At 43.7% G+C, this 16718-nt stretch overlaps 1 protein-coding gene across 1 annotated transcript in view; it reads left to right on the top strand.

Annotated features, from left to right (window-relative positions):
* MAPK13 (mitogen-activated protein kinase 13) overlaps positions 1–15602 on the top strand; it is a 406359-nt gene extending 390757 nt beyond the window's left edge. Inside the window, exons 8-12 of the mRNA XM_085651056.1 lie at positions 9808–9879; positions 10690–10769; positions 11889–11967; positions 13135–13308; positions 15226–15602. Of these exons, the coding sequence (XP_085507182.1) occupies positions 9808–9879; positions 10690–10769; positions 11889–11967; positions 13135–13308; positions 15226–15311 (491 nt within the window). The 3' untranslated portion in view covers positions 15312–15602. The remainder of the gene's footprint in view (positions 1–9807; positions 9880–10689; positions 10770–11888; positions 11968–13134; positions 13309–15225) is intronic.
* The last annotated feature ends 1116 nt before the right edge of the window (positions 15603–16718 follow it).

Raw genomic sequence — 16718 nt, 5'->3', positions numbered from 1 at the left:
GGAGGGCAGGGGGAAGGAGAATAGGGGCAGCAAGCTAAGCACAGAAGCTAAGCAGGAGGTCAATGATGGGCCATAGAATTGGGCAATGGAGGGCAGGAGGAGTGGGCTGGTACATCATGCTAAATGGAGGGCAGTGTTAGCACATCAGACCATGCATGGCAGGAGGGAGGAGGCTAGTCCATGGATTCAGACAACAGAGGATAGGGAGGAGGTGGATGGGGCAGCAAGCTAACTGTTCAGAGAAGGTTGGTATTAGGAACTTTATTGTTTTTAAAATGTGTGTCTGTGCGAACTACTTAAAATATGAACAAATATGCAGCATAATCTCACTTTTATTCAGGAAGAAGAGGACGTTTGTGACTGACTCCGGGCTCACTTGGCAGAAACACCCCCTGACCCTCCACCCCCATCGCAAAATGTAATGCCCGTGAAAAGGGTAGGTGGACGCAGTGTTATATAGAACATAGTCCTGAGAGCACGATTGAAAATGAAAACTAGATGTAGTATATGGTATAAACTATGCACCAAAAAGTTTGATACAAGATGAACCGGGGCGTGAAATATAATATGCAATACATTGTGCGCAATGACAGATTCATTGAAGAGCGCGAGATAGCACAGGCACTAGCGCGTGCTATGCGATATGCGCCTTGGAGTGTAATATGCACAGGGCAGTGTAGTGTAACCTAACTAGTCTCTAAAGTTGTAATATAAAATATGTGCTGGGGAGTGTAACGTTGCATATGCACTGTGACAAAGATATGGATCCCAGATTGTAATATGTATGGCATAGCGCTGTGCGTTATAACATACACATCGAGGAAGGCACGTTAGATGGGGCAATATAACCCGTGCGAAGGCAAGTGTGGCATGACATTCACGGGGTGGTGTTGCAGTGCACATGGGCTAGAGAGTGTCATAGCATACGCACTAGCTGGTGGAATACAACACAAAGGTGTGTGGCACTCGGCGGGCACTGGTGGGTGTAACACAGCATTGGGCTCAGCCAGGAGCACGCTGTGACTCTCAAGTGAGGTTTGTCTCCTTTCCAGAGAGTAAAATAAAAAGTATTACACATCCGGCAGTGGATGTGTGTTTTATTAACCGTGAGGGGGGTATCTTGCATAGTTTGGTCGAATTTTTGTCGAATCCCCTTTGAATGGCTTGGTGTGCGTGTATATTAAATGCGCCCGTCAATAGCTACCCATGTTTGTATAAATAAACGACAAGGGTGTCTACTTGGAGAGTACCCACCGGCGGGGGCGCCGGGATTAGGCACGGTAGGGCGTCAGACACGTCAGAGCTTCACTAGCGATGTAAATACATTCCATGTGGATTCATTCTATGCATATTCGCCTTTTAATGAATATCACGCAAATCGTCATGGTGATAGGTACATACGGTTTGTCCAGCATGTCCTAGGTGTTTCTATAAATATATATATTTTTAAAATAATACAAAACAAAGGCCGGCCCCGGGGGATGGGGTCCCCGGAGCCATAAGTGGCCTGAGGAGGGAGGCAACACAGCCCCCTCCTAAAGAATTTAAATTAAAAAAAGGCCATAACCCGAGGGTTGGGGTCCCCGGGGCCGATAAGGCCTTTGGAGGGCCAAATTAATTTTTTTCAACAAAAAAAATTAGGGTGCAGGCCCTGGGGGATGGGGTCCCTAGGGCCAGTAAATTAGAAAAAGAAGGGGGGCCACACAGCCCTCCTTCAAAAAATAAAATAAATAAAAGACCGGCATCGCGCTGGAGGCCACGCCCCCTCCTTGCAGCACTCTGCAAACGCGCCCCCTGGCCAGTTGTAAGTTGGGGAATTAATTCCCCTTCAATACTGAGGGTCCCTGAGGGCCAACTAGCCCATCAGGTATCTCCAGTATGCGCCAGGGAGCTGTGTTGCAGACAGGTGTTCTGAGGCCACGACCCTTTTTACACCTCTATGCAACGCAGCTCTGTGGCGCTTACTGGAGGTACCTAGTGGGCTAGTTTGACCGTAGGGACCCTTAGGATTCAAGGGGACTTAATCTCTCAACTTAGAACGGCAACAGGGCACGTTTACACAGTCGTGAAGGGAGGGGACGGGGCCTGAGGTGACGTGTGCAAACACGCCCTATGGCGCGTTTTAAGTTGGGGAAATAATTCCCCTTCAATCCTGAGGGACCCTGGGGGCCAACTAGCCCACCAGGTGCTTCCGGTATGCGCCACTGAGCTGCGTTGCAGAGAGGTGGTGCAGGCCGTGCCCCTTTTTCCACCTCTCTGCAATGGCGCTTACTGGACGTACCTAGTGGGCTATTTTGCCCCTAGAGATCCTCAGGATTCAAGGGGACTTAATCTCCCAACTTAAAAAACGGCCACAGGGCATGTTTATACAGTGGGGAAGGAAGGGGACGGGGCCTGAGGTGACGTGTGCAAACAAGCCCTATGGCGCGTTTTAAGTTGGGGAAATAATTCCCCTTCAATCCTGAGGGACCCTGGGGGCTAACTAGCCCACCAGGTGCTTCCAGTATGCGCCACTGAGCTGCGTTGCAGAGAGGTGGTCCAGGCCGTGCCACTTTTTACACCTCTCTGCAACGCAGCTCTGTGGCGCATACTGGAGGTACTTAGTGGGCTAGTTGGACCCTAGGGACCCTCAGGATTCAAATGAACTTAATCTCCCAACTAAAAACGGCCACAGGGCGTGTTTACACAGTGGTGAAGGGAGGGGACGGGGCCTGAGTTAACGTGTGCAAACACGCCCTGTGGCGCGTTTTAAGAGGTAGTTTTAATCCCCTGCCCTAATATATACTAGGGGCTTACAGAGGAGGTCATGCTGATCACAGGGGGACCCCAACGCATAGTGTTCCCTAGTGTATGTAGGTGTTTTCACTGTATTCTGAGTGTCTTTTTACATAGCACTGGCTCTAGGACTGGTTAGTCAGACTCAGTTACCACCAGTATCCGTTGAAAAAGTTGAGGGTACAGGATGATTTTGCAACAAGGCTTCTTTCTGCTCTTCTGTTTGTTTTCTGCACGTTATCCTTCTTCCTGCACTTTTCTTCGTCTTGGAGGACTTCTGTTGCTTCTTTCTGCATTTCTTTTTTTTCTTTCTGTGCGTTTTTTCTTCTTTCTTCACATGTCCTATCTCTGTAGGCATAGTTAGAAATTAGCATTTAAAAAACCTTTGAAATTCACTGAAAAAACCATAGGTTTCAGGCACGTTATAGTTAGCTGGACTTTTCACTCGTACAAAACCATTGAAATTCCCCGGTTATAGTTAGTTCAGCTAACTATAACTCGCGCGCCCGCAATGCACTGCTGAGGACGTCACATATTACATCACTCATGACATGGTCAGTGACATCACTCATGACATCACTGATGACATCTCAAATGACATCACTGATGATGACATCCTTGTGATAGAGTGGCAGACCTCCTCTCCCCCTAATATAACCTTTGATACACACATTCAAAAATAGAAACTACAATGTTCAAAACAATGGACATACCAATACCAGTTACAACAACCTATTCAGCAATTCTAAGATCCACATACACATCCACTCATTCACCAACAGTCCTATACAGTCACTCATACATGTACTCACTCATCATATGTACTCATACACCTATACATCCTGTTACACAATGCCACTCATCCATTGAGTTACTCACACACATAGTCACTCATGCTAATAAAGAATCAAACCTACATTTACTTGCATTTACAGTTATACACATACCACCACACTTTCTTCTACGGAAACTTACACATACTTAGTCTTTTAAACAATCACTTATAGAAACACATACTTATTCATACAGGAACTCTTTCAATCTCTCACTCACATATACTCACTTATATACACCAATAGTCACATATACTAGTTTAAAACATATGTAGTTACTCATAAAGACACTACTGAGACAGTCATTCACTCACTAACACACCCATGCACACTCATCCACCCATACAGTCCTGCACACATGCTGTCTTCAACACATACAAACAGTGAGTCACTCATTCATGCACCTATGCACTACGTAATACCCCCCACCGAACCATATAGACACTCATACTGATACTCAAAAAACCAACTAATAACCTATATAGACACTCATGTAGCTACTCACCAACCCATGCAGCCACTTATACACAAAGTGAGAGACTGATACAGATATTTACACATTTAAACATTACTCACTAAGCCATGTATTCACTAAGATACACTTAATCAGTCAGTTATACAATCAATTTTTCAAAAACAAATCATCCATTTAGACACTTATATACCCATTTATTCTTCCATCGACCTTGAGATATACATATATAAAACATATATACTTTTCAGAAAAACACACATTCACTGGATGATGTCATCAGTGATGTCATTTGAGATGTCATCAGTGATGTCATCAGTGATGTCACTGACCATGTCATGAGTGATGTAATATGTGACGTCATCAGCAGTGCATTGCGGGCGCGCGAGTTATAGTTAGCTGAACTAACTATAACCGGGGAATTTCAATGGTTTTGTACGAGTGAAAAGTCCAGCTAACTATAACGCCCCTGAAACCTATGGTTTTTTCAGTGAATATATATATATATATATATATATATATATCCAACATACAAAGTTACCCTTGAAGAAGAGCCGCCAAGTAGAAGGTAAATGCACTAATCTTTATTGGGAAACTGCAGTGCATCCAAGAAAAAACGTGCTTTAAAATCCATAGCGCCTTCAGCCAGACGCGTTTCGAATGTCTTCTTAATCATTGGCCTGTCAGCGCATGAAACCGGGCAAAGCAAAGCATGCTACTAATTATACCCCCGGGACCGCCTTGTTGGGCGTGGCCGTACCTGCAGCCTTCTGGTTCCTGTAGTAGCATGTTGTGTTCCTCCAGTGAGTGATAAGCCCAGAATCCTGCGTTCAACGTATAAATCTCCAGTGAGTAAAAGTCATGGTTTTTTTAAATGCCATGCATAATTCTGTGACCCAATAGGCTCTACCTCTCGCATTACAGTAACCTCGAGCCTCGAAGTTACAGCAGGTCCGCAACAGCAGAGTGGCTCCTTCCGCGACTGGGTTAGCCGCAACAAATCCAACATACAAAGTTACCCTTGAAGAAGAGCCGCCAAGTAGAAGGTAAATGCACTAATCTTTATTGGGAAACTGCAGTGCATCCAAGAAAAAACGTGCTTTAAAATCCATAGCGCCTTCAGCCAGACGCGTTTCGAATGTCTTCTTAATCATTGGCCTGTCAGCGCAGCAATGAAACCGGGCAAAGCAAAGCATGCTACTAATTATACCCCCGGAACCGCCTTGTTGGGCGTGGCCGTACCTGCAGCCTTCTGGTTCCTGTAGTAGCATGTTGTGTTCCTCCAGTGAGTGATAAGCCCAGAATCCTGCGTTCAACTTATAAATCTCCAGTGAGTAAAAGTCACGTTTTTTTTAAATTCTTCAAGGGTAACTTTGTATGTTGGATATATATATATATATATATATATATATATATATATATATATATATATATATATATTACCTACTGGCGGTCGCCAGTAGGTAGTTATAGTTAGGACCCTGTTTCCATAGGAAAACCTCAACATTCTATTTGGAATAACTTTGGCGCCGGTCGACGAATCCTCGCGAAATGTTCAAAATAGGTGGGGCGCTATGCCCCGCTCCTACCCTAAAAGTCTCGGGGGGATTCGTCAAACGGGGGCTGAGAAAAAAGGGGGGTCCCAAAACGCGTTTTTCCCATGCATTTTTCCATAGGACCTTTAGACACAGCTACAGCCCGAACGGCTGAACAGAGTTACTTGAAATTTGGCAGAGAGGTAGTCCTCAGGTCAAGGAAGTGCCTTTTGTAGGTCTGGTGTAAATCTGTTCAGTAGTTCCTGAGAAAATAGAATTTAAATCAATATATATATCTGTGGCAGCTTACGGTGCGCTTACGGTGCGCTTACTGTAAGCTTACCGTACGCGTACGGTGCCGTGCGCGAGCGCGAATCTGATTGGCTGTTAGATCTTAGTAAACATTCGAATCGGTCGAAACCAGGAAGCGGCGGCCGCCATTTTCTCTCTCGCACTCTGAGGGGGGGTTGAAAAACAAAGGCCAAAAACATGTAAAGGGGCTATGTAGACAGCTCCTAAGCACATAGCCATGATGACGGAGTCCCCAAAGATCCCCCAAGGCCAAAAAGGCAATTTTAATTTTTTTGAAAATTTCGCCGATTACGCTTACCTTACGCGTACGGTAAAAATTTTCCAAAAAAAATAAATTATCCATACTCTCCCCACCCCGTGTTCAAACGGTGCCCGAAGGGCACCATTAGTGCATGGCATATCACATTATCCAAAATATTAAAAGATTACCTTTCACAACGAAGCGCATAATATGTCCACCATGTGCGCATGGTGCGCGAAGCGCATGGTGCGTACATGGCCCATCCAGCGTAACGTACGCGCACCGCGTGCCCACCGTGCGTGCATGGCACTAACTGTGTAAAGTTGGCGTGCGGTGTGCGAAGCGCACCGCGTGCTCACTGTGCGCGAAGCGCACCGTGCGCGCACGGAACGAACTGCGTTAAGTGGGCGCGCACGCCACGAATGGCGTAAAGTAACTTAGCATTTAAAAAACCGTACAAATTCACTGAAAAAACCATAGGTTTCACACACGTTATAGTTAGGAATTAGCATTTAAAAAACCTTGCAAATTCAGTGAAAAAACCATAGGTTTCACACATGTTATAGTTAGCTGGACATTTTACTGATAAAAAACCATTGAAATTCCCCCGTTATAGTTAGTGCAGGCAACTATAACTCACGCGACCGCAATCCTCTGCTGATGACATATGTGTCTTTATGAAAAAAAAAATATTTGTAATATATGTATAGCTAAAATTTAATGGAAGAAGACATGGGCAAATAAGTGTCTAAATACAGTATTAGCATCAGCAGAGGATTGCGGTCGCGTGAGTTATAGTTTCCTGCACTAACTATAACGGGGGAATTTCAATGGTTTTTTATCAGTAAAATGTCCAGCTAACTATAACATGTGTGAAACCTATGGTTTTTTCACTGAATATATATATATATATATATATATATACACACACATATATATATTCACTGAAAAAACCATAGGTTTCACACACGTTATAGTTAGGAATTAGCATTTAAAAAACCTTGCAAATTCACTGAAAAAACCATAGGTTTCACACATGTTATAGTTAGCTGGACATTTCACTCATAAAAAACCAATGAAATTCCCCCGTTATAGTTAGTGCAGGCAACTATAACTCACGCGACCGCAATCCTCTGCTGATGATGTCAGATATTACATCACTGTATTTAGACACCTATTTACCCATGTTTTCTTCCATTAATCTTTAGCTATACATATATTACAAATATTTATTTTTCATAAAGACACATATGTCATCAGTGATGTAATATCTGACATCATCAGCAGAGGATTGCGGTCGCGTGAGTTATAGTTGCCTGCACTAACTATAACGGGGGAATTTCATTGGTTTTTACGAGTGAAATGTCCAGCTAACTATAACATGTGTGAAACCTATGGTTTTTTCAGTGAATTTGCAAGGTTTTTTAAATGCTAATTCCTAACTATAACGTGTGTGAAACCTATGGTTTTTTCAGTGAATTTGTACGGTTTTTTAAATGCAAATTTTTTTTTGAGATTTTTGGTAAACCTATGTATAAAATAATATATGTACTATATCCTGCATTATGGAATGGTTAATTTTTTTTTTATGCATTTTTTTCCGTGCGCGTACGGTAAGCTGACGCTACGCGCTCCGTACGTCATAAGTACGGTGCGCTTACGTGATACGATGCGCGTACGGTAAGCTGACGCTACGCGCTCTGTACGTCATAAGTACAGCGCGCTTACGTGATACGTACGTGACGTACGCGTACACGCGGAAGCAACGTCGCGGTTACGCAGGGGCGTGTAATGCGCATGCGCGAGTGCGTCTTACGTAGCGCTCCGTAAGCGTCACGTTCGCGCATGCGTACTTGTTTCCGAGCGCGTACCGTAAGCTTACGGAGCGCGCACGGTAGGTCATGTGATCCACAAAGAACACTTTTCATTGGTTGAAACTACTTTCAGTTCCAGAAACTTCCCACACCACACCCATTCCCCTCATTACTGCTTGAGATCCCCTAGGAGAAGGAGCTGAATTGACATTGAGATACAATGGCAGAACAGCAGACCTCTTCTGAGAGTGAGGCTAGCAGCACCACCATCATCCAGAGAAGGAGGAAACAAAAGAATTCTTTTGTATGGGAGTATTTTACTTTTCCAGAGGGGGAGAAAAAGGTCAATGCTCCATTGGTCACTTGCACACTTTGTGACCGTGTTTTATCTAGAGGAAATCCAAGGAAGAAGTATTCCTTTGGAAATCACTCTATGATGAGACACCTTAGGGATAGACATCCCAGGACCTTTGCTCAACATACTGGAGAAAACTCTTCAGTAAGTCACCAGAGCCCAACCTCAGAAGCTCAGCCGAGTACATCATCGGCAGCTCAGCTGAGCCCTTCCTCTCAGGTGGGAGCATCACCTTCTTCTGCTCCTCTGGACGTTAACCCTCGATTTGGGAGGGTTGCAATGAGGTGTACAACGTGTTGTGGTCTTATTGTTTTTGGGGAGACCAGTGTTTCCCTTATTAACAATAAGATAGACCAGCACGTTTGTAGACGCTCATAATATTCCCTTTCTTTCTTTCCTCCATCCCTGTATTAACCCAACGGCTCTTTTAAGAGCCAACCTTACCTCACAATTTTTTTTTTTTTTTAAGCTTTCCTTTTTGAAAAAATGTTTTTGCCGTGCGCGTACGGTACGCGTAATAGTTACGCGAAGTTCGCGGAATTTTTCCTCGCGAAATTTCTCCGTTTACGCCGTGCGCGTACGCTGCGCGCATTCGGCGATTTTTTTGAAAAAAAAATTCAAATTAATTTTTTGCCCTTGGGGGTCCTTCTGGGACCCCCTGACAAAGGCTAGGGGGTCAGGAACTGTCCAGCCTGCCCCCTTTTCACGTTATCCACCTTTGTTTTTCACCCCCTCAGACTGCGAGAGACAAAATGGCGGCCGACACTTCCTGGTTTCGACCGATTCGAATGTTTACTGAGATCTAACAACCAATCAGAATCGCGCTCGCGCACGGCAGCGTGCGCGTACGGTAAGCTTACGGTATGCGCTCGGAGCGCGCCCATAGATATATATATTGATTTAAATGCTATTTTCTCAGGAAATACTGAACAGATTTCCACGAGACCTTCAAAAGGCACATCCCTGCCCTGAGGGCTACCTCTCTGCCAAATTTCAAGTAATTCTGTTCAGCCGTTCGGGCTGTAGCTCGGACTAAAGGTCCTATGGAAAAATGCATGGGGAAAACGCGTTTTGGGACCCCCCCTTTTTCTCAGCCCCCGCTTGACGAATCCCCCCGAGACTTTCAGGGTGTGAGCGGAGCAGAGCGCCCCACCTATTTTGAGAATTTCGCGAGGATTCGTCAATCGGCGCCAAAGTTATTCCAAATAGAATGTTGCGGATTTCCTATGGAAACACGGTCCTAACTATAACTATCTACTGGCGACCGCCAGTAGATAATGTGTGGGTGTATATGTGTGTGTGTGTATATATATATATGTATAAGTTTTCGAAGCTTTACCTTTAGTTCTGTCTTCTTTTTTTATAATTGCCAATCTATTGCTATGAAGGTTGTCAATGTGTACTGCTGCGAGAGCTCTACCCTGTGCTGTCATTTGCTAACGCATATTTGTTTCCTTTCTCCCTCTCCAGTGGATATCTGGTCTGTCGGGTGTATAATGGCTGAGATGCTGACTGGGAAGAATCTCTTCAAGGGTAAAGACTGTATCCTTTGTAGCACCCGGGAGCTACATTTCTCAGCCAAATACATCGTCACAGTGTGCTAAAGGGAGAAAATAAAAACAGGCAGCTAAAGGTAAAGATGGACACGATACCTCCAAAGAGCCATTATTTATACACTGAATTTGTATAGGAGAAAGGCACAAGAGTCGGGGAGACTATCACCACATTGGCTAGAGAAGAGATGTACGTGCCTGGTAAATGTGGCTGCTGATTTATGTAGGCATGTAGGGCTGCCTGGCAGCATACAGGTGTCAGTTCTCACTTTAGGCTTCATGAGTGACTCGATTGTTGAGAGCCTATATTAAGAAATAACTGCATCAAGCTGCTTTCTACACCTAACCTTGGAGAATTAGCTGAACCACTTTAGTAACGGCCAAGCCACAAGAGTAGTGGGCACTGGAGATGCCAGGCCTAAGGGTTAGAGAAAAGAGGAGTAAATCAGTCTCTGAGAAAAGCACATAAGGAGCAATCTGTGTATTGAAGTGCCTTCAGTCCTGTTTGTATAGGAGAGGGATTATTTGCACACACATTATGTACAGATGGTCCCCTAGACCCACCAGCACAAAGTTTTATCTGTCTGAAAAAACAGTATCCACAACAAACTTATTAAAGGTAGAGGGAGGACGCCTAGGAAGGGGGAAATGGCGGTATTCTTCTAAATAGGGGTGCATAGTTGGTGGGAATTGGGTGTCGGCTTTGTGTTGGAGAGAGGGTATCCGTCGTTTTGACAAAAAAAGGCAATCACTTATCAATGCAACAAGATTCAAGTATTTACCTTAACCCCACTTACAGACCTCGACCAGCTGACCCAAATCCTGAAGGTGACTGGTGTTCCTGGACCAGATTTTGTGCAGAAATTGGAAGATAAAGCAGTAAGAGAGTAAAAAAGTGTCATTGGGAATTCACAGAAAAGGGAGGCTTGGGATGTAAAAGAACAGCCTGTGAACGAATGTGCTGATCTTTAAAGAGGAAGGTGAAAGGGAGATGGAAATTGTGACAAGGAAGATGGGTAAACGAGGAGCAAGAAAGAATCTGAACGTGAGATGTGTATTTTGAAGCAGAACAGAAGTGCTGAGAGACGAGGCTATGAGGTATGGGGTAGTGATGTGTGGCAATCCGGGTTTAGTTGATCACGTTTCATTGCATGAATAGCCTTTTAACAGAAATCCATTGCATATGATACATATTAAAAGTTACTTTGGGAGGTTATGTTAAGGGATAAGTGAGAAGAGAGTGATGGGCAATGGTCGACATGACATGCAGGGCTTTACATAAACGTTACTAAATCTAAAAATGTATGTTGCCTATATTCTGAGAGGACAAGAGGTGAAGGACACCCAAGAGCGTGCTGAAAGATGTGGATGGTGGTGGAGTGGCATGCATTGTTAGGCTGTCAAGACATATTGGGAGAGGCGTAACCACACTTCGTGTGAGTTGATTGACCGCAGTTCATGGTGGACGGCAATTCCAGTGACGAGGGCCACAAAAGAAAAAAGGTTCTTGAGGACATCAAGAAGCTTAGGAATGGCCTAATAGCCAAGTTAATTAGTTGTTTTTGAGAGATTTGTCAGTCGTGCCATGGATCCCTTAGGGTCATTTAACTGAGTTAGAAATGAGAGGGAGACGAAGAGGGTTGAGATGCTGTGAGGAAAAATAGAAGTTTGAGTGTAAGGTATGGGGAGGGAAATGGAAACTGGGGTAAAGAGATGATGAAAGGAAATTATGAACATTGAGGAACTGAGAAACAGGTGATACTCGAGGTGCTATGAGGGAGACTGAAAAGCAGTGGCATAGCAACAGTTGCCATGGGCTCTAGTGCAAGAAAGGAAAATGGGCCCCTGATCAACGGATAGATAGTAAAGTAAAGGAATATTCAGGTTTCAGCAGGCCCCAGTGCCACTGTACCTGCAGCACCATTGGTGGCTATGCCCCACTAAGAGATGGGGTCCGAAAAGGGGTATGCCTCATTTGTCCATCTCTATTTGTCCAAGGCTAAGAAATACATCCAGTCTCTCCCGGAGCTGCCGAAGAAGGATTTCTCACAACTGTTCCCCAACGCCAGTCCATTGGGTAAGAGAAAGACCACTGGCATTTTTATGAAATAAATAAATGCAACATTTTGGATCACTTAAGAGGATAAACTTTATAAAATGGCAGATAGTGCCCTAATTTAAACTTCTTTATAGGCTTCTTTCTTCCAGCCATGTAGCCAGATAGGGACCCTTGTCGCAGGGTACCCGTCAGGTACTGTACTTTTAGAACCAATGAAAATCACGGTTTTGTGTTTTTGGGCAATCTACACCCACTCCAGATCCCCTTTACAATATAATAAGTCTCTCTCACTCTCTCTCTCTCTCTCTCTCTCTCTCTCTCTCCCCCTCTCTCTCTCTCTCTCTCTCTCTCTCTCTCTCTCTCCCTCTCTCCCTCTCTCTCTCTCCCTCTCTCCCTCTCTCTCTCTCTCTCTCTCTCCCTCTTTCCTTCTTTCTCTTTCTTTCTTTCTATTTCTCTCTCGCTTTCTCGCTCTTTGTCTTTCTCGCTCTCTCTTTGTCTCTCTCTCTTTCTTGCTATTTAACATAAGGTGTTTCCAAAGCCTGTTCCTTATTCTTTCCAAGCCTGTACTTTTTAAATACTACAGAGAATTTATGCACATTGACATGAGGGAGGAAAATATGGGAAACGTCTATAGCCAGATTCCTCAGAAAATGAAGTGGCGATTCAGTGTGACCAAACAATAGTTCAAGGCTATTTTTCACCCACAAAATGTATTATAGTTTAGAAACATATTTATTAAGTGATTACAGTGAATGTTAATGTTTTTGATGCACAAAGTAGAGCATCTAAGATTTATAGCTTCTACAAGGTCCCATTAGTGGTTTGATGCTTTTTCAGCTCCGAGAACTGTATCACCTTGCCATGAGGTGGACCAAAAGAAGAGAGTGACTTCAAAGTCCTTGAGAAGAAGGGGTGATATTGTCCTACTCTGTGGTCATCTAGCAGGACGCTCAATTTTCCAGAGCCCCTTAGGACATGTGGTGACAGACTCTGGTAGACTCATATGGAGCTTCCAGAAAACTAGTCGGTGTCATCCATTGCTTTTAGCTGAAAAAGCAAATACTGATCTTTGATTATTTAACCAACCTGGGTTTTTTTAAATGAGACATGACACGTCTTACTGCTGTAAGCAAGAAGACCTCTTAATGTGCTATTAATGCCCATGCTTTCTGTGCTCTTCTGTAGCCGTCGATTTGCTGGAGAAGATGCTAGAGCTGGATGTAGACAAGCGGCTCACAGCTAGCGAAGCCCTGGAACACCCATACTTTGATGAATACCGAGACGAAGAGGAGGAGACTGAAGCACCACCATACGATGACTCCCTAGAGCAGCAAAAACTCACAGTGGATGAATGGAAAAGTATGAAATGTCTCCTATTTCTGAATTATCTGTGCACTTTTGTTGTGTGACATGGCACTCAAATTATCGCTCTTCAGGCTTCTATGACACCTAGCACCGATAGGCTCTACACTTCTCTAGTATAGAGCATTACACCAACTCTCTGTAGAATAATAGCACCCACCAATCATGACCTCCATGCTCACCCTTCGAGTACTCTACATGGTCTCTGCATCACCTTTACATCTAAGATACGCCTGGATAGACCCAATATCTTCTGCCCTTGTTCATCTCTTCCAAGTAATTCTTCCCCAGTCCATGTGTTAGTAACCCCTCACCATCTATCCTTGTATACACCAGCAGTTGCTCCTCCGCTAAGCAGGTAAAAAATAAAAACATTAAAATTATAATAACTCATTGTTATTATCATTTTATTTTTCCGTCCTTGCTCAGCTGGGTTGGGGCGGGACTGCCCTGCTCACAGAGCAGGGCATTCCCTGGCTGAGCGCCGAACCATGGCACTCAGTCCAATCACAACTCTGTATTGCATCGTTGTGATTGGCTATGGGGAGCCTGGGAGCCGGGTGCTTCCTTCCCTGGAGTCCTAGAAGCGGGCAAAGAGGACTGTGAGGCAGTGGCACACAGGTGTTTCATTTTTTTTTTTATTCCCTCCCCCCGTGGTACCCCCTCCCACTGCTGTTAAATACCAGCTGCCACTGATATACACCTTCCACTTTGTTACCTCTAGAGTACTACCCTGGGCCATTCCTGCAACATCCTCCCTCGTTCTAACCATCTTATACATAGCCTCTGCTTACAAAACCCTCAGGTGGGCCTTTTACTCGACTACAACCCTCTTCTTGTCCTGTGGCTGGTATCGCCCTCACCTGTCTCTTTGTTGAGGCCGCTGCCTTATCTCTAGAAGCCTAATACAATGAGTGAGCCTATCTGTTATTCACTTTTCAAACTTCACTGAGCAATGAACAATGTTTTCATTAATTGCATAGATGAAATGTGATCATTTGTGCATATGCACACCGCGCTCTGCACCACCCTCACCTGCAGCCTTCTTCCAAAGACTACCCTTATTTACAATGAAAACCCCGAACACTTTTAACGGCAAAGATATACTTCTTCTGCAAAATCTAATTCCAAAGAAGGCCTATGTTTTGAAGTGTATTCTAGTGATCATGAAATTTCAACTCCAGATACACAGGTTTCTCAAGCAGAAAAAGATGAAACATGCAGGAAGAGGACGTATGCTTTAAAAATAAAAAAAAATGGATTCAAATTTTAGTAAAATTCCTCACTCGTATACTTTGTCCTTCTGTTTTTACTCTATTTAAGCATTTTTTTTGTGTTACATAGCCTCCATTTTATGAAATAACTTCATCTCGTGATATAAGAAGTGACTTTAGAGGAAAGGATCAGCTTCCTGAAGCTCCAGCCAGCAAAGTAAAAGTTTGCAGCCTTTTGTTGGTGCAAAGTGAAATGAAAAATCAGTTTTTACCTTTTGTAAATTTGGCGTTCTAAGAAGTTTATAAACTTCAATTTCTGTAGTCTTCTCACAAAATAAAGAGCAAAATAAGTAGGCAAAAATTCTTAGATCTTGATTTACAAATATGGGCGAAGATAGAATATTAAGAATGAGAAACAAATATTTCATTCTTGCAAAATGTCTTCATTAAGTCAATTGTGGATCTCTTATTGGAAGAGTCGCTTTTAGGGGTGAGAAGGAAATTAATTTTACATACCCCGTTTGCTCTTGCACTCTTGGCACAAAATGAAGGGAGCAATGATGCCACTAGCTTGAAGGGTGTCTTCTTTGTAGTGATATGATACAGGCACTTGCCAAATTACTTCTAAATATGCTTCCCAAATAATAATCTACTACTTGTGGCAGAAGCAGGTTATATTTTTCTTTGTTTTTTTTTGTAGGAAATATTTACAAAGAAATTGTGAATTTTACACCGATATTGCGGAAAGATTCCAAGAGGAGGAGTGGCCTGACGCTGAAGCAGTGAACCAGCTGGAATGGAGCACGTGTGAGCAAGATGAAGCGCCTCTCCTGATGAAGATGCAGGAAACACATCATGCCTTGTACATATTTTAAGTGGGGTTTTAGGAATATCGCCTTACTGTCCCAGCACGAACTTTTGGATGATCAAGGGATACAGAGGCGTCTGTAAAGCAATGCTTGTTGATAAAACCGTTGCGAAATGCATGCCTTACTCTACGTACTACCTTAATTCGAAATTGGAGACTGTTCGATCTATGGTTGAAATAAAACCGGTTTAGAATCATGAAACAAGAAACAGACATGTCATAAAGAAAAATTCAACATTGAGCGACAGTAATCAATACTCATTTTCCCTTGAGGAAAGATTGCTAAATTTAGGTTCAGGGAGCACCTAGGCCCACACCGAACCTGGGACATGGTCAAAACATTTCATGATCTCATACAAATACGCCTACACATACAACTACATTGCTTGTATAGCCTATAGATTTTATGAGGGATGCTTATAACTGCAGTGTGGTCCCCTACGGTATGAACAGGTGACCTTACCATTGGTGCTTTTTTACATAAGTACTACTGAGCAGCTGCTTGTGTGTCCGTGATGCTCATCCTGCACCGGGACCATGGGATACATGGAAAGAATAGAATGCTGGCTGTTTGTACTCCTGGGATCTACATTAAACACCAACAGCTGATGGCATGGCAGTTGTCTATGCCCTAAACTGTAGTCTGTCCTAATGGCGCGACCTATGGGACCCTTGATTGCTGCTCCTAAACCAGAGTGCCACTAATATGCAGTGCCCCCCACATAACCCCACCCACGCCAAACAGTGAGTCCCCGCAGACTTACATCGGGGCTCTTGTATACACAGGATATCCTGGTTTGCTGTACATATGCACAGTGGACACCCAAGGATACCTAGCAGGCAAACAATTTATGACGACATCTAAAAATATTTGCTGCTGCTTCTCATAATTGGTGTTCTCTTTTCTTAACTTAGAAATGTACTTAAAATCAGAACGTAAAGTTTGTGTTATTCTGACAGATGTTCATTGATGTTTGCCATCAATAGATGACACCTCAACACTAAGGTTGCAAGTGAAATTTCAAACTCTATATTTTCAATAATTGGGTGGTCTCAGAAAGAATCCTTGGTAAAGCCAATAGCTCTCCGCATTCAAATATAAGTATTGGGTATCCTCAAATAATGTGTGCCTGGGTCAATGCCCCCAGTGTCTGTAGTCCTCATCCATACTAAAAGTATGGAAGCATTGAGTCAACCTATCTAGCTGCTAAGACGGATCACCTTGCAACTGAACCCACTCTACAAATTTCTGTAGACATTAACGCCCACCAAACCCAAAAAACCCAAACTTAGCCACAAATCAACAAACACATGGTTTATAGGGG

The sequence above is a fragment of the Triturus cristatus genome, chromosome 1_1, assembly GCF_964204655.1.
Source record: "Triturus cristatus chromosome 1_1, aTriCri1.1, whole genome shotgun sequence".
Lineage (NCBI taxonomy): Eukaryota > Metazoa > Chordata > Amphibia > Caudata > Salamandridae > Triturus > Triturus cristatus.
This window is presented reverse-complemented; position numbering and strand designations above follow the sequence as displayed.